The 22172-nt window shown below is 46.2% G+C and overlaps 4 protein-coding genes across 4 annotated transcripts; 2 read left to right on the forward strand and 2 right to left on the reverse strand.

Moving 5' to 3' along the window:
- Window positions 1-3: 3 nt before the first annotated feature.
- On the reverse strand, window positions 4-1582 carry LOC6039608 (28S ribosomal protein S11, mitochondrial). The gene is made up of 3 exons (XM_001849130.2): window positions 1252-1582; window positions 959-1190; window positions 4-228 (listed from the first exon to the last, which is right to left on the reverse strand). The coding sequence occupies exons 1-3, from the start codon at window positions 1449-1451 to the stop codon at window positions 55-57; spliced, it is 606 nt and encodes a 201-aa protein (XP_001849182.1). The 5' UTR covers window positions 1452-1582; the 3' UTR covers window positions 4-54.
- Window positions 1583-1935: 353 nt separating this feature from the next.
- On the forward strand, window positions 1936-6015 carry LOC6039609 (DNA-directed RNA polymerase II subunit RPB2). Its single transcript, XM_001849131.2, has 4 exons — window positions 1936-2099; window positions 2257-2483; window positions 2551-5745; window positions 5808-6015. The coding sequence occupies exons 1-4, from the start codon at window positions 2081-2083 to the stop codon at window positions 5895-5897; spliced, it is 3531 nt and encodes a 1176-aa protein (XP_001849183.1). The 5' UTR covers window positions 1936-2080; the 3' UTR covers window positions 5898-6015.
- A 1360-nt stretch (window positions 6016-7375) lies between these two features.
- Window positions 7376-16302, reverse strand: LOC6039610 (BTB/POZ domain-containing protein KCTD3). The gene is made up of 7 exons (XM_038266940.1): window positions 16008-16302; window positions 13563-13652; window positions 13259-13494; window positions 12207-13190; window positions 12016-12135; window positions 8363-8631; window positions 7376-8300 (listed from the first exon to the last, which is right to left on the reverse strand). Exons 1-7 carry the CDS (start codon window positions 16061-16063, stop codon window positions 7707-7709), a joined length of 2349 nt encoding a protein of 782 aa, XP_038122868.1. The 5' UTR covers window positions 16064-16302; the 3' UTR covers window positions 7376-7706.
- A 229-nt stretch (window positions 16303-16531) lies between these two features.
- Window positions 16532-18252, forward strand: LOC6039611. Its single transcript, XM_001849133.2, has 4 exons — window positions 16532-16772; window positions 16837-17443; window positions 17506-17970; window positions 18035-18252. Exons 1-4 carry the CDS (start codon window positions 16620-16622, stop codon window positions 18103-18105), a joined length of 1296 nt encoding a protein of 431 aa, XP_001849185.1. The 5' UTR covers window positions 16532-16619; the 3' UTR covers window positions 18106-18252.
- Window positions 18253-22172: the final 3920 nt, after the last annotated feature.

Consider the following 22172-nt stretch of genomic DNA (forward strand, 5'->3'; position numbering starts at 1 on the left):
CAAAAAAAAAAATCTTTCTCTATTCCAAATCCAACAAAAGTCTCCCACCCAAGTTTACAGCTTGCGCTGCTTGCGGGGGCGCGGCGGGTTCCAGGAGACGCGCGTGCTGTCCGTGATGGACACGATGTTCATGCCGGCCATCTCGAGGCCCTTGATAGCGGACATGCGGCCGGGGCCGAGGCCGCGCACCGTCACCCGGACCGTCTTGTAGCCGCGCTCGATCGCTTTCTGGAAAATGGAGAAGGACGCGGGGTAAAGTATTGTTAGAGAATGCTATATTGCCACCCCTGATGATGGTATCTGGAAATTCGTGTCAAAATGCGTTTTTTGTAATTTTTTTTTCTAATTTGGTTGATTTTACATTTTTTTAAAATCAAGGTTGATTTATCGAGTTGTAAGTATTTAAAAAAAAGTTAATTAAGTTAATTTGGCACCGCGATTACCCAGAGGACTTAAACCGTCAGCGTGCCTTTCGATCAACGATAATATAGAAAGGAGTTTTTCACAGTAATTTTACATTCAACACTTAAACATCATTTGATATTTTTATACAATATTTAACACGACGTTGTGCCTCGCGATCAACGATGATACAGGAATTTAAAAATTTAATTATACTAAAAAATAGCACAACACTTTTTTTTTCTTTTTCACGCACAATGCCTGTCACCAACCGCTTGCTACCACTGCACAATTTGAACTCACTAATCATTGTCACTTCCCCCAACCGACTCAGTTTGCAAAATTTGCCAACTTGTTTGCAACAATCCTCGCAAACAAAGCCAAAAAGTGTCAAATAGTTTGTCTGTTTGCCATAATCTAATAGCTCCTTAAACCTGCCAGACATATAAGAATTTCTCCTATGCGAAATGCATTTAAATTCATAACTTTTGAACTACGTATCAAAGCTACAAACAATTCAATAGTGTAGAATTCGTAGAAATTCGAAAAATCTCACCGTGCAAATACTGATGGCCGTCGCCTGCGCCGCAATGTTCGTCCCCTTCCGGGTGTTCTTGAAGCCCTCGATTCCGCACGACCGGATAAACTGCGGCGCGCCCTTGGCGTCGCAAATCGTGATGATCGTGTTGTTCGGCGAAACCCGGATGTTGCAGATGGGAATCTCGTTGAAGGGCACCCCACCGAAAAGGGTGGTCGGCGTGTCCGCATCCGGGAAGAAGCGGTCCTTTCTGAAAGTAATAAAACTCAAAGTTACATTCTTTGAAAATCTAATCACGACGGTTAATTTACTTAAGGATCATGGAATCGATGTCGATGGACCGCTCGCCGATGGTGCCCTCGTCCTTGCCGGGCAGCGAGGCCAGCATGGCCTTGCGATCTTCCACCTTGAACAGGGGGGCACTTTGGTGGAGTGTCCTCGCCGGGACTGCCGCCGCGGTCCGTCGCAGCACGTTGGCCAACGTGGCAGTGAAGGTTTTCAGCAGCACCATGGTTCTTGGTTTGAACGCGCGGGACAGGAACTTTGTTGAAAAATCACGAAATTCCGGCGATCCGGTCGCCGACGGACACCGCCGATGTGTTTACGCAACGAGTTGAAAACTTCAGCTGAAAATTGTAAACAACGTGCTTGGGATCACAGTCATCACTCGATTAACAGGACACTTTTTGCTGCAGCAATTCCAAGACTCAGTGTACAAACGTCTTAGCAAAACAAAAAAATCTTCGTAAAATTTTAAAAATTTATGTAACTTTTCATCGTAAAGATATTTAAGTGGACAATTTTGAAAATAATTAGTTGTCAAGACATTAGAGATGTTTGAAAACCATGATCAAAACATTTTATAACACAATTTACAACAAAAAAAAAAAACAAAATAAAAACTACTACAGATTTTTAATGTTTATACAGATTTCTCCGATATCGCCGCGGTCGCCGACCACCCTAATCCACAAACGTCAAAAGTTCAGGCCGCCAAAACGTCACAATCCGCCATCGTCGCTCAAGCCGCACGGACGGAGCAACGACGCATCATTTTCTGGTGGTGAAACTTTTTCGTAAAATAATCCGGAAAAAAGTGTTTGTTTCTCGTTGAAAATACCGTAAATCTCCACTCTCAGGATGTACGAAAACGAGGATGGTAAGTTTGTGCGGGAAATTTGCGAATTCGGAACAGATATCGACGATTCCAATTTGGGCATTGAATTTCGCAAACAACGAAGAAGAAGAAGAATCTCTTTTTTTGGGTGGCGGAGGACCGTCACTACTACTGCTGACGAATTAAAAATTTCTTCCAGGTGATCACTTTGAGGAGGAGGATCCGGAGGAGATCTCCCACGAGCTGTGGCAGGAGGCCTGCTGGATCGTCATCAACGCCTACTTCGACGAGAAGGGTTTGGTGCGGCAGCAGCTGGACAGTTTCGACGAGTTTATCCAGATGTCGGTGCAGCGCATCGTGGAGGACTCGCCGGCCATCGAGTTGACGGCCGAGGCGCAGCACACCACCGGGGACATTGAGACGCCGGTATGAAAGGGGGGAAGGCGCGTTTGTTGGGGTATTCTTGACCTTACGATTTGTTACGTTCTTTCAGACCCGCTACGTGTTAAAATTCGATCAGATTTATCTTTCGAAGCCGACCCACTGGGAGAAGGATGGTTCTCCGTCGCCCATGATGCCGAACGAGGCACGACTGCGGAACTTGACCTACTCGGCGCCGCTGTACGTGGACATTACCAAAACGAAGATCGTCGAGGGTCAGGATCCGGTTGAGACGCAGCACCAGAAGACGTTCATCGGCAAGATCCCGATTATGTTGCGTTCTACGTACTGTCTACTTTCGCAGCTAACGGATCGTGATTTGACGGAGTTGAATGAGTGTCCCCTCGATCCGGGCGGTTACTTCATCATCAACGGTTCGGAGAAGGTGCTGATCGCCCAGGAGAAGATGGCCACCAACACGGTGTACGTGTTCAGCATGAAGGACGGCAAGTACGCGTACAAGTCGGAAATCCGATCCTGCCTGGAGCACAGCTCGCGACCCACCTCGACGCTGTGGTGCAACATGATGGCACGCGGAGGTCAAAGTATCAAAAAATCCGCCATCGGTCAGCGGGTGATCGCCATTCTGCCGTACGTCAAGCAGGAGATTCCGATCATGATCGTGTTCCGAGCACTTGGGTTCGTCGCCGATCGTGACATCCTCGAGCACATCATCTACGATTTTGACGATCCGGAAATGATGGAAATGGTCAAGCCCTCGCTGGATGAGGCGTTCGTCGTGCAAGAACAGAACGTGGCGTTGAACTTTATCGGTGCGCGTGGTGCTCGGCCCGGTGTCACCAAGGACAAGCGTATTAAGTACGCGAAGGAAATCCTCCAGAAGGAAATGTTGCCCCACGTGGGTGTGTCGGACTTTTGCGAAACCAAGAAGGCGTACTTCCTCGGATACATGGTCCATCGACTGCTGCTGGCTGCCCTGGGCCGTCGTGAACTGGACGATCGTGATCACTACGGTAACAAGCGGTTGGATCTGGCCGGACCCCTTCTAGCTTTCCTGTTCCGAGGTCTGTTCAAAAACCTTTTGAAAGAGGTTCGCATGTACGCCCAGAAGTTTATCGATCGTGGAAAGGACTTCAACCTGGAGTTGGCGATCAAAACCAAGATCATTACCGACGGTCTGCGCTACTCGCTGGCCACAGGTAACTGGGGTGACCAGAAGAAGGCCCATCAGGCCCGTGCCGGAGTGTCTCAGGTGTTGAACCGACTGACGTTCGCCTCAACCCTGTCCCATTTGCGTCGCGTCAACTCACCGATCGGTCGTGACGGCAAGCTGGCCAAGCCACGTCAGCTGCACAATACCCTGTGGGGTATGATCTGTCCGGCCGAAACGCCCGAGGGAGCCGCTGTCGGTCTGGTAAAGAACCTCGCCCTGATGGCCTACATCTCGGTCGGATCGCAACCGTCGCCCATTCTGGAGTTCTTGGAGGAGTGGTCCATGGAAAATCTGGAAGAAATTGCCCCCTCGGCGATCGCGGACGCAACCAAGATCTTCGTCAACGGGTGCTGGGTCGGAATCCATCGTGACCCCGAGCAGCTGATGGCCACCCTGAGGAAGCTGCGTCGTCAGATGGACATCATCGTGTCCGAGGTGTCTATGATTCGGGACATTCGTGATCGTGAAATTCGAATCTACACCGACGCCGGTCGCATCTGTCGACCACTGTTGATCGTCGAGAACGGAAGTCTGTTGCTGCGCAAGAACCACGTTGACATGCTGAAGGAGCGTGACTACAATAACTACGGTTGGCAGGTGCTGGTCGCTTCCGGGGTGGTCGAGTACATCGATACGCTCGAGGAGGAAACGGTCATGATCGCCATGACCCCGTACGATCTGAAACAGGACAAGGAGTACGCGTACTGTACGACCTACACCCACTGCGAGATTCACCCGGCGATGATCCTCGGTGTTTGCGCGTCCATTATTCCATTCCCCGATCACAACCAGAGTCCGCGTAACACCTATCAAAGCGCTATGGGTAAGCAAGCTATGGGCGTGTACATCACCAACTTCCACGTCCGGATGGACACCCTAGCCCACGTACTCTACTACCCGATGAAACCACTCGTCACGACTCGCTCCATGGAATACCTTCGGTTCCGAGAGCTCCCCGCCGGCATCAACTCGATCGTCGCCATCTTGTGCTACACCGGATACAACCAGGAAGATTCTGTCATCTTGAACGCCTCCGCCGTCGAGCGTGGCTTCTTCCGATCGGTGTTCTACCGTTCGTACAAGGACTCGGAAAGCAAGAAGATCGGCGATCAGGAAGAGCAGTTCGAAAAGCCGAACCGCCAAACCTGCCAAGGCATGCGAAACGCCCTGTACGACAAGCTGGATGACGACGGTATCATCGCGCCAGGACTTCGTGTCTCGGGTGACGACGTGGTCATCGGTAAAACCATCACCCTCCCCGAAACCGACGACGATCTGGACGGAACAACCAAGCGGTACAGCAAGCGAGACGGCTCCACCTTCCTGCGTAACTCCGAAACCGGAATCGTCGACCAGGTCATGCTGACGCTCAACAGCGAAGGCTACAAGTTCTGCAAGATCCGTGTCCGCTCGGTGCGTATCCCCCAAATCGGCGACAAGTTCGCCTCCCGTCACGGTCAGAAGGGTACCTGCGGAATCCAGTACCGCCAGGAGGACATGCCGTTCACCTGCGAAGGACTCACCCCGGACATCATCATCAACCCGCACGCCATCCCCTCCCGTATGACAATTGGCCATTTGATTGAGTGCATCCAGGGCAAACTGGGTTCAAACAAGGGCGAAATCGGTGACGCCACCCCCTTCAACGATGCCGTCAACGTGCAGAAGATTTCCACCTTCCTGCAGGAGTACGGCTACCAGCTGCGTGGCAACGAGGTCATGTACAACGGACACACCGGCCGCAAGATCAACGCCCAGGTCTTCCTGGGGCCCACCTACTATCAGCGTCTCAAGCACATGGTGGACGACAAAATTCACTCCCGTGCCCGCGGCCCCGTCCAGATTCTCGTGCGCCAACCCATGGAGGGTCGTGCCCGTGACGGTGGGCTGCGTTTCGGCGAGATGGAGCGCGATTGCCAGATCTCGCACGGTGCCGCCCAGTTTCTGCGCGAGCGCCTGTTTGAGGTGTCCGACCCGTACCGGATACACGTGTGCAACTTTTGCGGGCTGATCGCGATCGCCAACATGCGCAACAACACGTTCGAGTGCAAGGGCTGCAAGAACAAGACACAGGTAAGCGGTCGCCGCAGGCAACTTGAAATCAAATACTAACGTCACACTTTGTCGCTTTTCAGATATCGCAGGTCAAGCTGCCGTACGCGGCCAAGCTGCTGTTCCAGGAGCTGATGTCGATGAACATTGCGCCGCGGCTGATGGTGCTGTAAGGAGGACGACGATATTGCTGCGACACACAATTTACACAGTTTTATTACTATCTACCAAGTAAGAACCTACAATTATTATTGGCTATAAACGTTGTCCGGACAGGACGGATTGTGACAAGTTCCGCGCGTGGTCATTTGGTTGAGAAAGTTCCCTGGTGTAACTGGCTTTTCGGTTTACGAGTTTCGTGACCGCGAGTACATGAAGTGTTCAAAACACGACGTCAAGATTGTCATCGGCGCTCAAGCTAGGCAGAAGGCGGAGTTTAGACCGGTTACTGTTAGGTTAGACGCTCTCGATTTCGCTAATGCGTGAAACATGGCCTTACGTAGAACCAGCACAGCCTCCTGTCCAAACGACACGGAGACGCAAAACGGAAATCATCGATGGTCGGCACTTCTCGGACATAATCGACGTCAGAACCTACCGTGGCACGGCCCTCGACTCGGACCACTTGGAGGTGGCTGCTGCCTAACACCCTTGAGAACAAGGAGTCGTACAAACATTGACATTGGCGGGGACGAGGAAGGAAGCATCCAAGATGAGGGAAGTTAAGGATGCCACCAAGAAGCTGGAGAACAACAAAGCAGTGGGTAAGCATGGTATCGGTACGGAACTCATCAAGATGGGCTTGGACAAGTTGGTGACCTGTCTACACCAGCTAATAGTTAAGATCTGAGCTACAGAACAGCTACCGGAGGAGTGCCCGATATAATAATTCTAATAATTCTCAACGCGGCCTACAAAGTTTTTCTGCTGTCTGTCGGAGTGTCACATGCGGGGCACGATCATCAACCGGTCCAGCCAGTTAACCTGCTATGCCGAAGACATGGACATTGTCGGCAGAACGTTCAAGGAGGTAGCTAGGAGGTACACCGAATTGAAGCGAGAAGCGGAGAAGGTTGGATTGAGGGTGAATGTGGTGAAGACAGGGACAGGACAGAGCGTGTTGATCGATGGGGACGAGTTCGAGTTTGTGTCATCACCTGCTATCGACTCTACAAGACCCTGAGGTTTGGTGACCTTTCCTGGCGTACAAAGTGCACCATGTCACATCTACGGGCACGAGACGTGAACGATGCTTGAGGGGGCCTTGTAAGCGCAATGCATGGAGAACCTGAATTTGGAGCAACTCTATGGCAAGCCAAACATTTGGAAAGTGGTCGGACACGTCGCAAGAATGCCGGATAGACCGAAAGCACGCCATCCATGTACATCAATCCGGTGAAGTTGATGTTTAGTTCAGTGCCGGCTAGATTGCGGCGGAGGCGGGCGCAACGTGCAAGGTGGTTGAACCAAGTGGATGAAGATCTGGAAACTGTGGGAGTTCCGAGTTGGAATTGGAGAGAAGCAACCCAGAACCGAGTTTGATGGTGGCGCAAACCGTTGTCGTCTTGGATGAACCGACATCATGTCATTCACGAACAAGTCAGTCAGTCAGTCAGGCTTGAGATATGTTCAAAAAAGTCCAACTAGAACATCACTTTCAAAGATTTTTATTAAAAATATAATTCCTTTCTACATATTTGGATTTGGATAACTATTAATAATAATAGAGTACGCGACTGCGCCCTTTCTCGTAGTACTGTCTAAATTCGTAATGAAGTCATGCTCACAACGCCTGGAGAAGAGTTTGAAAAAGACGTCAAACGACTGCTAAATAGTGTCCGTTACAAGGATAAAATCACAATGACAGATTACATAGATACGTGTTTTGCTATTTCTTGGGAGGACGTCTCGCGTTTCAAAGCCTACAGCTGAAGATAGCAGCATATCCACTTTCAAATTCCTCTTCGCCGTCTCAGCATCAATCAGTTCGGTTGGTCCGGATTTTGGACAGCGCCGTTCCCACCAGGACCTAACCCGGCTGCCGCCGCCGCCGCCGACTGGTTCAGAAACGCAACGTTGAACGGCTTCAGTCGTGCCCCGGTTACCGTTCCGCCACCGACCGAGAGTGCCGACGGACACGGTGACATACATGGCGTCGAACAGTGACTGTTGCTGAGGTCACACTGGTCCAGCAGCCGGATCAGCTCGTCCGCCGTCGGACCTCCAATCAGCTTCTTGGTCTGATCTTTCTTCTTGAAGATTTCCAACGCTGTCGTGAGGTCCCACATCTGGATGGCTCCGTTGCAGTGGCCGGACAGGATAAACCGCCGCGGGCGCGATCCCATCCGCGATGATCCCTCGCATTCGTGCACGCAAAAGGACGTGACGGTGGTTCCGTCAACGGATCGCACCAGACAGACGCGATCGCCGTTCGACGCCAGCCGCACGTACAGCTGGTCCGTGTCGGGGACGACCTTCTGCACGAAGATCTGCTCGTCGTCCTGCTCACCAAACGGTCCAAAGTCATTGCCCGCCGAGTAGCTCAACGACGAGTCGACCGCTTCCAGCGATACAATCTAGAACGAAACCAACTCAACTTGTACAAAAGTTCAAACAAACCACCCCCAACACAACCAACCTTGAACGATGCTTCCGGCGTCGAGCCGGGCTGGGTGGAGATCATGCCGCGGAAGCGCGTCACCTGCCACGTCCGCACGTGGTTGTACTCCGAGCACACCGAGATGAGAAACTTCTCCGACAGCGTGACCTTCGTCACCGGGCTCTGGTGCACGGTGAAGGTCTGGAACAGCTGCGGGCCGTGACCCACAGTTTCCGGGTGCTGCACGATCACGCGCACCGAGCCGGACTTGGTGCCGTACGCGATCTCGATCCAGTTGCCGGAGAGACCTGCGCGGAAAGAGAACCGTTCAGTGCCAGAAACAGTGAAGATCACGTGATCATGCAACGAAGCTACGCGAACAGAAAACTCAAAAGACACACGCACATGCCAGCACCACTACTTGAACTTCTAGATTCAAAGGAGTTTTGTTGGTGTTGTCTGCTCCACCCTGGAGATCGTAAACTGTTGTAACGGGAAGCCGAAATGTGTTAACCAATGATTGAATATCGAGAAACGAGAAATGTTAGCAACATAAACAATAGAAACTAAACCTCAGTTGTTGAACGGGTTTAGACCCTCTCAAGCCTTTGAATGTCACAAAGTAAATCTTCTGATCAAAAGAAAAAAAAAGAAGCTTTTAGCGTTAAAAAGAAGAGTCGAAGAAATTTCGAATTGAAAATTGTTCAAATAAAAAAAAAGGACAGAAACGGATTACCTTGTTTAGATCCCGGTGCTAACATGTTCAAATAATAGCAATAGTCATGGAGTTAAAAAGAAAGAAAGGAAAAATAAGGAAAGGAGCTTTTTGATGAAAACTGTTGATTTGGAAATATTTTCGAAAAGTCCTTACTTGGGATGAACGGAAACAATACACAAGTAGTGGTGTTGGTGGTGGTGGGGTGTGTGTGTGCTTCTGAGTGCTGATTACGTGCAATGAATGCTGAAAAGGAGCTTTGGTTGGTGTATCACAATGAAAAAATTATTGGTTTGCGTTTTGAAAAGAATTGAGTTATTTAAAAAAAATCGTAAGACAGTTCTCCGGATTTGCATTTTGTCGATATAGTTCTAAGGGAAGTTGATTCAAAATGTATAAATCTGGAGTTTTTTTAAAGGTCCAAATCGAGTCGGCGTAAAACCTAATTAGGTTTTACGCTGACTCGTTTTTTAAGGTTAGAAATTTGACAGCTTGGCTGCACTGTTTACATTTTTTGCACCTGTGTCTCAGTTAAAATGTGTGGGCGTGTGCGCATGTAACGTCACGGTGTAAAACCTAATAGAGATATCCACTCGCGAGAGTGTGTTAGTTTGTAACAAAATTTACACTGTTTAATCGTGGATCGAGAAATTACGATCGTAATTTGTAATACCATTTTTTAAATATTTTTGTATTTAAACGGAATTTTAATTTCAAAAAATTCGAAAAATCCAAGAAAATCAAAAATTTCATTTTTTTTTAAATTCAACAATTTTAAATTTTTTAAAAATTGCAAAAAATTCAAGAAATTTAAAAATTTCAAAAAAATTAAAAATTTTAAGAGCGAGTCCACGAGCAAAGCATACCCATCTCGCATCGCTCGGAAAAAAAAATCAAAAATTTTTAAAAAAATTAAAATTTTCAAAAATTTAAAAAAATTAAAAATTTTTAAAAAATTAAAAATATTTAAAAGTTGAAAATATTGAAAAAAATTAAAAATTTTAGACATTTCAAAAATTTCAATTGTTTTTTTTAAAAAAATCAATTTTTTTAAAGGTTTCAAAAAATTCAACAATTTCAAAAAAATTAAAGATTTCAAAATTTATAAAAAAAAATTAATAAAATCCAATTCAATAACTTTTTAAAACTTCATATCATCAGGCTTGATAAGGGCGTCTGAAAGGGTGTTTATAAAACATTAGCAAAAGAAACAGAACACTTAAAATAAAGATAGGTACTAACAGTCCACACTCGATTATCCAAAGGCCTCGCAAAAATTTCACTTCGGATAATTGAATCACGAACAAACAATTTTTTCGTTGTTCAATTTTTGATTGTCGAGCTAAAGTGATTTAAATTTTTCTAATGCAAAGATGGCGGCCAATATGGCGGTAACGTAATATTGAAAAAATGCTTTTTAATATTTAATAGGCTATTACTATTCAAATTTGATTAAAGCCGGGGTCGCAGAACTCGAATTTGAAGTTTAAAAGTTCTTGATTCTAATATCCGAATTTTCATACAAACCTTCAAATAATCGAACTTCGGAAAATCCAAATTTTGGAATTAATTTTATTTTTCTGATTTTTTGGAAATTTTTGAATTTGTCATTTGTTTAAATAATTTAAAAGTTAATTTTTTTTAACTTTTTGAAATAAAAAAAAATAAATCTAAATGTTTAAAATTTTTAAATTTCTGATTTTTTTTTATTTTTTAGATGTTTTAAAAAAATTTTAAATAAAAAAAAAAATGATTTTTTTTTAAATATTTGAGTTTTTTAAAATTTTTGAAATTAAAAAAAAAATATTTTTTTTTGAATTTATTATTTTTTTGTAAAATTTTTGAAATTTTTAAGAATTTTGAAATTTTATAAATTTTTAAGAATTTTGAAATTTTATAAATTTTTGTGATTTTTTTGAAATTTTTGATGTTTTTGAATACCTGAAATTTTTAAAACACATTTCGAGATTTTCTCGATCGTCAGTCGTAATTTGTGGATGGTAGGTCGAGAAATTACGATCGAATGATCTCAATCTACTATCGACAAATTACGATCGAGAAATCTCGATCGTGAGTCGAGAAATAACGATCGAATGCAATAATCACCACGAATACTTTAAATACAAATACTAATGCAGGATCATGGTGTCCGTGAGAGAAACCGTGGAGATCTCTATTAGGTTTTACGCCGACTCGATTTGGAGGTTAGAAATTTGACAGCTTGGCTGCACTGTTTACATTTTTTGCACGTGTGTCTCTGTAAAAATGTGTGTGCGTGTGCGCTCGTGACGTCACGCTGGTAAACCTAATAGGGTTTTACTAGCACAAACAGCGATGGAAGAATCACCAGCAAAAGAAAATTTGATGATGCTCATCAAGAGAAACAATCCGCAGGGGGGCATGGTTCTCCTTTCTCGGGCACGAAAGATCAGTTAAAGGAATTTAAAAAAAAAAAACTTCTTGATTTTCCGGCGAAACATCACACGCCAAAAAATGACCTGTCACTTTTTGTAGATGGGCATTGTGTGTAAACAAAAGAAATAAATAATTTTAGGTGGTGCTAACAAGGAAATTTACGAAAAATCTTCAACAGATTGATTTCTTTTTGAAAAATTTGAGTTATTTTTTTTTTTTTGTTATTATTCCATCCCTGACCACAAATAATTTTCACTATCTGGGGAGTTAGTTGTTAGGCACTCTGATTTATTAGGAAAGTCCTTAGAATCAAGGAACAACCCATATTTGTATGCACAATTTTGTAGAACCGACTTTTTAAAAAAATGAAATATCCAGAGAATCCAGAGAACTGCTGTGCGTGAACAAAGTGAGAATGTGCGTTTCAGTGTACAAAAGTGAATTCTACAAAAGAGTTTCCGAAAAACTCTCTACTAGTCGACGGGCAATGCTACGAGATAGAAACAGATAGAGGTAGCAAACGACATTTCTTCGCAGGCTACCAAGCACCCGTGCTACTCACTTGTGGTCTTGGGCGTCAAGTACACCGAGATGGCCGTGATGGAATCGTTCGAGGGGTCCTTGTACAGCTCGGTCACGAGCAGATCGTTGTCCTTCATGCGCAGCGGAAACTTTTGCATGTCTGAAACGAAAGGTCGGTTGGGGGTTTTGATTGTGATTGTGTCTAACCGGTCGTCAAAGCGCTGTAAGTACCGATGTAGTAGATTGATCCGTTGTTACAACCGAGCAGAAGAAACGAACCAGCCGTGTCGAAGGCGAGAATCGGTACCAGATCTTGAATCTGCCAGTGCTGGGTCATGGCGTGCCAGACGCCAATCTTGCCGGAGGAAGAGAGCGCCACCAGTTGGCTTCCGATGAAGAAGAGGTACTCAACGCGTACGTTCAGGTTGAAAATGCCCACCTCCGACTTGCTGCCGTCTTCCGAGATTCCCCACAGCCGGATCTGGCTGCCGTACGAGATTGCTACCATTTTGCTGTGCGACTGTTCGCCGGCGGAGGTCATCTTGGCGTTGATCGCTATCCGCTCGATCGGGGCTTCGACGTACGGCGAAACGAAGATCTGCTGCCAGCCGCAGTAGTCCTTGAGCCGGTAGCAGGTCACAAAGTGGGCGTACGCCACCGAGATCCAGTTGTGATGCGCCTTGATGATTTGGACGCGCATCGGGTCCGACCAGCCGGACGATTGGCCAGGTCCAAACACAAGCCCCACATCGTTGCGGATGTACTTGTTCAGATCGACCGAAGAGTTTCGAGAGTGGTGCCGCATCATGTCCAGCGATGCGGTTCGCGAGTGGCCCGGTGCCCACTGGGAGTTGCGCCCGTTGCCGCTGTACGACACGCGCAGATCCCACGACGAGTTCCTCGAGTGACCGGCGTGGCGCGATCCGCTTGCACCACCGGCGCTACTTCCGGACGAGCCAGAACTCTGCGAAAACTCCGGCACGCGGACCATCGAGCCGGGCCGGGGATTCGACGTCGACGAGGCAGCGTGACACGGGCCAACACCTTGCTGTACAGTACCCGGCTGAATCGCCGTCGACGGAAGTGGTTCGTTGTGCGGTTGACCCTTGGACTGACCGGACGCCGTCGAACCGTTCGAAGAACTATTCGCAACGGTCACACCACTCACCGAGCTGGTTGACGAGGACGGCAGCGTCACCTCCTGGATTGGAATGTCTGCAATTGCAAGATCGTAAGAAAACTAACCCAACTCCCGCTCCCAAAAACAACCCCATTGAACTCACTTGGGGCCGGCAGATAGCCGTAGAACAGCACGTCCCCGCAGCTGCTCTGGTCCATCTCCTCGCACAGCATCAGCCGCTTGATCAGCGGCGATATGTTGTAGAACTCCGCTTCGTGGCGCAGTACGCGGATGTCACAGGACCGGATGTCGATCTCCTTGGTGCGCAGGTAGTTCAGGATGATCGAGAACAGCTTAGGGTCGCGGTCGATGAAGATGGCGTCGGTTTCGTCGCGCAAGCTGAAGTCGAATGAGAGTCGAGAATGGTGTGAGTTGGAACTTGGTAATGGGATGTGGTAGAAGCGTACCTTGATATGCGCCCATTTCGTTCCGAGTTGAGCAGTGATGTGAAGAACGTGTCCGGGACCCATGTCAGTGTTTGGCGCGAGGTGGAAAATCTAAATAAATGAGAAATATTTTTTTTAATGTCGTACTATGTAGTACTAGTAGTACTATAATATAGATTTTTTATCTGTTAGTTTAAAATATATCTGGAACTGAATAAAGAATAGAACAAAACTTCAAGAAAATATCTAAAATGTTGCAAGTCAAAACAATACCAGCTGTGCAGTTGCAGGGCTGTAAAAATATCAAACTGACAGTTTTCAGCAATATCTCATCTCCCAAATATCACTGCGCTTCTTTCCGTCGCGAAATTCTCAGCAAAAACAGTTGTCCCGCATTCACAGTCATTCCCCCCTCTACAGAGCGTAGCCAAAAAAGCCGCCTCAGAACAAAATTTTCCAACTCAATTTACGGGACGTAGTGCTTGGAATGTTCCCATCTCGCGTTCTTTCATAGCGGTTTTCAGAGAAAACAAAATAATCTTCGGCGAGTGTTCGTAAACGAGGGAAGAGAAGAGATGACAGTTTTCGTCTGACAGCGGAAGACAGCGGTTGTTTTTTTTTGTTGTTTTCGTGGGGCGGCAAAGTGCTTACGGATGGAGGTGGAAGAATCCTCCAGCGGGGATGAGTTTCGTTCCGTAAACGGAACGCGGAAGCACAAGAAGACCAGCGACGGAGCCGTTGTCGGGAATGGCCAAGAGGAGAATCTTCTCAACAACAACAAGATCAGCCCGCTGGCGGAGAAAAACAACAATAACAATGGTAACCCAGCCGGGAAAGTAAGCGACCTACTGTACTGTCGTCGTGCACAACCAAGCCAACTTACAAGCTGACTCCGTTTGGGATTAAATTGTTGTGTATCTCACAGGACCGTTTTGAAAACGCGCAGGCCCACGAGAAACGAAGCGAGCGGCAGCCAGGATAGTGTGGAGGTGCACGCCATCAAGAGAAAAGCAGAGTTTGCCTCCACGGAGGAAATTCCGTACATTGTTGCCATCCCCAAGGGGTACACCAACCTGAATCAGCTGAGTGAAAACAAGCGCTTGAGAAGATTTCACATCCGGTGGGAGGCCTCCCGGAACAAGCGACCGAACGTGACTCAGTGCAGGAACTGCTTGCAGCTGGGTCATGGAACCAGGAACTGCCACCTCAAGGGGAGGTGCAACAACTGTGGGGGTCGCCACAAGACGGACGAGTGCAAAGTGCAAGAAGCCGAGCCAAAGCGGTGTGCCAACTGCTCTGGAGCCCACGAAATTGGAAATTCGTCACTTGCGTGCTATCTTGTGACACGTCTACTGTAACAAGATAGGACGTGTCACAAGACAATACAGAAGTGACGAAATACCAAAAATGATGAAAAAGGGGAAAAATCAACATTCTCGCTTAAACTGAACTAAAATTTAAGCGATAACCTATAATTTTTTAGGGACTACCTTTTTGTAAAAAAACTAAACTTTTGGTCGTCCAAGAAAGCAAACATCGGGCAAAATGGCGCGAAGCTATGGTTTTTTTTAAATGAAAAATGTGTTTTTTTTTTTTGCGAAAATTGACGAAACTGGCATTTTTTTCGACCACTCTAACACGCATGGGTGAAGGCATTTTGCATACTGTTTGTCCATCCAAGTCTCCATACAATTTCGGCTGTCTATACAAAATATGTATGTAAATATTCGAAAATCAGTATCTTGGAAAAAGATTTTCTGATCGGTTGAATGTCTTCGGCAAAGTTGTAAGTGGTCTGGACAATTAAAAAAATACAATCTTGAAAAAATAACTCATTTTATCTTTTGTTTTGCAATAAAATAAGTTCCTAAAACAAAATTTTTTAGCGTTTTTTTTAATTTATGTTTTTTAATATTTAAAATGCACTCGGATTTTTTCTCTAATATCATTTGTAGAGTTCCTATAAACATATACAAAATAATAGTTTATAGGACCTGATTGAAAAAACTCTAGATTTGTACCGTCGTTAGAGGTTTCAAAATGAGTGGAAATCGTGTATTTTATCCGGGACCTGATGTTGGTTTACGAGCACTTTGAAAAATGTGTACCAAATGTTACCAAGGATTATTTCAAAGAAATAGTTTGTTTAGATAGACATGTCTAATCGGATTAACTTAAACCGGACAGAGTACGTGCTTTTTGTCTAATATGGATTTTACTGAAATTAAAATCAGAATATTTCAAAATTAAGTACTGCAAACTTTTCAATATTTTGTTTATTTTGAGTCGCAAAAAACGCAAATATCGATCCGTTTTCCTGTCCTGCCCTGATGATGATCTCCCTAATAGACTTGACCCCTTTTGCGTTACGTGGCAGATTGAGGCCATTCGACGACACTAACTCCACAAACTTGCCAGCCGACATTCCGGGGGCCTAGGTAACCATCGCACCACTTTCACACTCACCTCGTTCCACCGACGTTCAGATTTACGATATCGCTGATGTGGCTGGAAAAGGCCATCTTTTGCACCTCCAAGTAGCAACAACAAAATTCTTTTCAGAAATTTTAATTCGGGCCTCGCTTCGTGGGGGGAAGGTGACTAGGCCACCGGATTTCCAGCTAGTTTTTTCGAGGGTCGGTGTTCCTGAACGCGTAGCGCACCATCAGCAAACGATGGCCATCGTTTTCGGGGTTGAGTTCACCGAGAAATTCGCGAAAGGGTTTGAAATTTTGGAAAAGACGACCGAACGCAAAACTTTTCACATGCGAGATGGACCAACTATGGTCTCAGCAGTCGTATGACAGAAACAAAAAAAAAACTTTTCACAACAAAGACTAATGAACTTTTGACATGTTGACAATCGCGATTCGACGGCTCGACCCAGTGTAAAAGAAATTGCTTAAAGTACGCAGCCACCACCTTCAAACTCACTGGGCACCAAACTCGAAGAGGCCTTTTCAAATTGCGCCAGCGCAACTGTCACCGCGATTAAATTTTGTTGTTGTTCTGCATCAGCGTCTTGCACTATAGCGCGCGTGTCCTCGTAATTCCGTTTCATCCAGAACCGCTCTTACGATGGGTGCCATAGCCGAACCGGCGGAAGCCGGCCGATACCTCGCTGAAGACATGTACGACTACCCGTTGTGCTTTCACTGCGTGCGGTGGAGTCCGTTCATGGTCTACCTGGAGGACAACAAGCAGGCCCACAAATTTCGGCCCTTTGAGAAGGTTGGTTGTGTTTGTTGGCTATTTTTGTAGGGTTGTTGGGACTTGAATGTTTTTTTTTGTTCAGGGGATGCAACTCTACTGCGCGGCCTGTGTCCCGAAGCAGGCGGATTTTGAGCGGAAGTATCCGGGGGAGAAGCTGTACCGTGAAGAAAGCATTTTAAACGACCAGCAGCTGATGGCGCTGCTTGGCCGGTTCCAGTACGAACACCCCAACAAGGACGGATTCGCCGAGCTGGACCGAGTGATCATCACGGAGAACGCAAAGCTGCAGCCGTACAAAAAGTTGGCAAAGAAGCCACTCCCTCTGAGATGCAAGGCGGCCTTGCTGACGGACCTCTTCCCGGCGATGCACCGGATGGAAAACAGGAAGTTCCCCAGTTACCGTGCGATGCGCTCGGCGGTACGTGCCAAGGCCACCGCAATCGCCGAGGGATACATGAACCTGACGGAAACCGAGCAAAGCCAGCTGCAGGACAACTTTGACGTGCTCGTCGATCGGACGCCGATGCACGCGAAGATCTCGAGCCAGCAGCAGCGTTCGCTGATGCCTCCTCCGGTGACTCCGTTCCGACCTGTGACGCCAGAACAGGCAGCTCACGAGACGATGTCCAGCCTGGGCGACGTGTCAAATATGAGCTCGGAATCACGCGTTGATGCTCTTCGAATGGATCGTAAGTCATACACTCTGGTCCTCTTTTCAGTCCCCTCATTAAATCCCCCTCCCTCTCTACAGTCAACTCCGATGACGAATCAAACGCGTCCTCGCTCGAGGGCAGCTTGGCCCGTTCCTCGCAAGAACCGTCGTCTCACGCAGCAAACGCGCCCCGACCGCCGCCCTCCACCCAAAGTGACCTCGGCCTTTCGTCGCAGGACGTTTCCATCCCCGGGAACGGGATCATTCCCGGCGGTGATTCGCAACGCGTTGCCGGAACGCAGCAAACGTCCTCCGAAAGTATACACCTGTCCTCGCAGGACATCTCCGACGAGCCGAACCTCAGAGTTGCGCTGCCAGCTCCCAGAATCACCCGGGTCAACACTAGTGACTCGGACTCGAGCACCGCCTCCGTAATGTCGACAAGGTCGCGCAAACGCTCGTCGTCCGCCTCGGATCGATCGGAGTCCCCGGTGGCCGTGCCACCCACGCCAAACGACGGCCAGCAGGCCGGCCCGAGCAGCAAGCGGGCGCGCAACGACATTCGTGAGTGCTCCAAAGTACTAACAAAGAAAAATTCAAAGCAAATCTTCTTCTTTTTGTTTTGCAGCGACAAATCCAACTCCGGCTCAGTTTGTGCGGAATCCCGTAGGCCGGATGCCGCGGCTGAAGGGCGCGTAACCGAACAACGGAGCTGCTGCTGAGAGCGCAATCGCTTTGTTCATTTATGTATTGTAACTGTATTTAATAGGGTTAGTTTTTTTTTGCTGAAAGCCATGACTGATTTTGCCAGTGCGTAATTATATGTTTCAATTTTGTAATTAACAACTTCACATTTATTGAACAAGCCCTGAAATTCGAAATCGCTCCTCAAAATCGCACGGACATAAAAGCTCTGAAAGGCATCACTCCCGATCAGCGGGGTAGAATGGGCCACTTTAGAAAACAAGCCATTTTGTCTAATAAAACGTTGAAGGAGATAAGAAATGACTTAAGGGACCTTTCTAACATAGTTCCCATGAAGTAAGACCACTTTTATGAAAATAGTCACTTACCAAAACAAACATTTTTGAAAATAGTTTTTTTTACTGTGACATTTTTTTTTTACTATGAACAGACACGGACCACTGCGACACTTGCGTATCTATTGTAGTATGATCTGATCTCAGGTTTTCTGTTTTGCTGCTGTTTACAGCCTTCCGAACGATCGTCTTCCGTAGCGCTATTGTTTGAGCGAGACAGTTATTGACAAATTATTCGAGCAAATTATTCGAGCAGTTATCTCCCGAGGACGTGGAGATAAGCGAGATTGAGGGGAAATCTCGTTTATTTTTGACCCATCTAGAGATCGTTACCGATCATATAGCCCAATCTTCAGCTCGAATTTTTCCTGAGACCCTGAGAGCATGTGACCGAGTCGAAAGTAGCATTTGAAGCCCTTCTCTGCATATTGTTGCAGAGTTCTTCAAGAATCTATGACATTTCCCCGAAACCCACATTCCCGAAGAGACATTTCCCCGAATGCCACATCTCCGAAAAGACACTTTCCCGAAATGTCATTTACCCGAAAATCATTTCCCCGAACAATCCATTTCCCCGAACGGCCACATCCCCGAGTGGCGACTTCCCTAAAAACCATTTTCCCGAATGGCCACTTTCCCTAATATTCCACATCCCTGAAAATCATTTTCCCGAATGACCATATTCCCGAACGGCCATTTCCCCGAACGCCACTTCCCCGAACCCGGTCAGGCGGGTATGGCCGTTGCCCAGAACCGCGCGCGCGGTTCTGGGCAACGGCCATACCCGCCTGACCGGGTTCGGGGAAGTAGCGATCAATGAAGTATCATGTCCACAATTGAACGTTCAAAAAATTCCGAGCTTCACTTGAATTTTGAATATTCAAATTGATGTAAGTGCGACAACTGGCCAAAGGGATTTCAGGTCAGAACATGTTTGCACACGTTCAGGCCCGACTACCGCAAAAAATTGTAATTGTTACTCGGGACCTTAGCAACCAAAATCAGCTGTCGAGCTTAAGTATAGCCCCTAAACTACTTTAAATTGATTTAGTAATATTGAATCTAAAATGGCGGTTATGAAATATTCAAAAAATGTATTTTGTAATTTAATAATCAACTATTTAGATAAGATTAAAAGGGTTGATTGCAGAACTCGAATTGAAAGTAAAAAAAAAAAAAAAAAATCCAACCAAAATTGATAAAGAAAAATCAGTTCAGTCAAACAAAATCTAGAACAAACAAAATCCTGCGCATCGAATCGTCGCATAAAGCTATCGTTGCTGTTCTATCCTTACCACGTAGATACCGTTTTGGAAAATTGTCCTTTCTGAAAATGGCCGCTACAAAAAAAAATCTTTTTTATGGAACGTGGATGATCTCAATACCCAGCACTCTTGAAGTGTCCGCGTGGTTTATTAATGGCCTGCTACGGTTATTTGTTTTTTTTAGTCTTACAAAACACATAATTTATTATTAACGCCATACTTTTATAAAAAAAATCCCTAAATAACAATTTAGTTTATAACTAGGTTATCATTCGGGAAATTTGATTTTTTGGTGAGGTAACCATTCGGGTAAATGTAAATTCGGGAAAACGACAGTTCGGTAAAATGGCCATTCAGGTAAATGACATTCGGGGATATGGAATTTTCGGGAAAATGATTTTCGGGGATGTGGAATTTTCGGGAAAATGATTTTCGGGGAAGTGGCACTTTCGGGGAAATGATTTTCGGGGATGTGGAATTTTCGGGGAAATGATTTTCGGGGATATGGGATTCGGGAAAGTGGGATTCGGGGATAAGGGATAAAACCGTTCTTCAACACTCAGACTCAGTCGCCAACAGATCGTCCGAGAGATTGGATGGGATGGGTTTTGTGGAGGCTTGGGACTTGACAAATCAATTCCCGAAGCAGCCGAATTCCCCTCTCGACCGCCACCTACCGCTTTTGCCTCGCCAGATGGGTTTCAAGCCATTGACCTTCCGCTTACAAAGCGAAACCCGTACCACTAGACCACGGGAGCTGGGCCAGGAGCGACATAATCCATTAACCAAACCCTATCGTGATACATTTTTCATCATTTCAAATTACTATTTCTGGACCCTGAATTCAGGGGTCTCCTACGAAAGGCAGAATCTCAAAAGGCCGAATCCCGAAAGGCAGAAATTCAAAAGGCCGAATTACTCGAAAGGCAGAATTCTCATAAGGCCGAATCCCAAAAGGCCGAATGTTCAAAAGGCCGAATCTCATAAGGCAAACCGCGCCGGAAAAGGCGGAAACGCATTCCAAACTTCGTTTGGAATGCGTTTCCGCCTTTTCGGGCGCGGTTTGCTATTATTATTTTTATAAACCATAAATAGTAATGTAACAAAAAATGGTTTATAAATAAAGAAGGCATAACTTTCGAGCACTGCTACTAACTAAATTTATAATGTTTCTATTTATTTGGCGCAAAACGAGGGGCAGGACACACCTAATCAATTATTGTAACGCTAATCAACTAGCGTAATTTTCTGTCAATTAGCTAATCAATTAGCGCTGAACTGACACGTCATTCCCACCCTGATTTAAACTATCTTGTCATATCGAGAAGAGTCATTTTGACAGCAGCAAACGTGTTTTGTTTCCAATGTTTTTGGAAGGATTCTAAAACCCCGATTCGGAATTTTGTGAAAATTGCTCCTTCCAGGACGACATTTATCGTTATTCCTGTGGTCCAAGCGAAAGAGGTGGACTGCGGCACCAATCCTAGTCATTATTTTCGGAGATTTATTTTTTATTTTGAGTGAAACGTATGGTTTTGAAGCACAAATAAAGGTTCAATCTTTGGTGTCCCCAGTGGAACTTCCCGGAGATCGAGCTTTTGTTGGATGGTCCTGGAGTTTCTCCGCATCAGATACCGGCGGATGATGCTTCCACCGAGTCGTTTTTATCGTTGGGGGGTCTGTATGAAGTTTTTGTTTTTGACACGGATTTCTTTAGATGCTGCCAACTCAGCAAAACTCCTTTTTTCCGATGGCACGATTTTTGGTTCTGCTACCGCTTACTGCTATTGTGGCAGTAACGATCTAAAAACGTGGCCCAGATAGGTTGGGCTGGCCGTAACCGGAAGGTTTGCTTTTTTTACAGACAGATAACCGGAAACAAGGAAGCAAGCACGGTTCTAATAATTCAGACCATTCGAATCAAACTTCTTCCGGGGGAATTTTAAGGCGCTTCGAAGTTGCGGACCTCCATGGAAATTGCGGATAATTTAATGTTTGACGAGTTAGAAGAGGAAAAGAACAGTTTACGATGTCCAGAATGTTGTTGCCTGGGTAATATGATCACTATTTCCATTGTGATTCCGGCAGTGCTAATTACCAAAAGATCATCATTGACGTGGGCCAGTTCTTGAGCTGTACTTTCATTCGAAAGAAATTCCCCCACCCTCATTTGTAAAAACCAAAGTTTATTTCACACGCAATCTCCAGATTAGAATGATAATCCGGATATCCCCAATTGAGCACTCGTGTTACAAATGATAGCCTTTTCGAGACACGAGATCTGCTCAACACCAACAATGTTTAGTAGTCCAGGAATGTACTCTTTAGCGAATCCTTCCGAGTGCGGTCCATCCGGGCAATCACGTCCAGGTGTCGTGTTGTTCCCCTAGTTCCAACTGTAAATGTTCACGCTGCCGTCCTTTAGCAGGTGGAAAAGCGCCCGATCTCCGTCGTACTTCAA

Source organism: Culex quinquefasciatus, chromosome 1 (assembly GCF_015732765.1).
Source record: "Culex quinquefasciatus strain JHB chromosome 1, VPISU_Cqui_1.0_pri_paternal, whole genome shotgun sequence".
In the NCBI taxonomy this organism is placed as follows: Eukaryota; Metazoa; Arthropoda; class Insecta; order Diptera; family Culicidae; genus Culex; species Culex quinquefasciatus.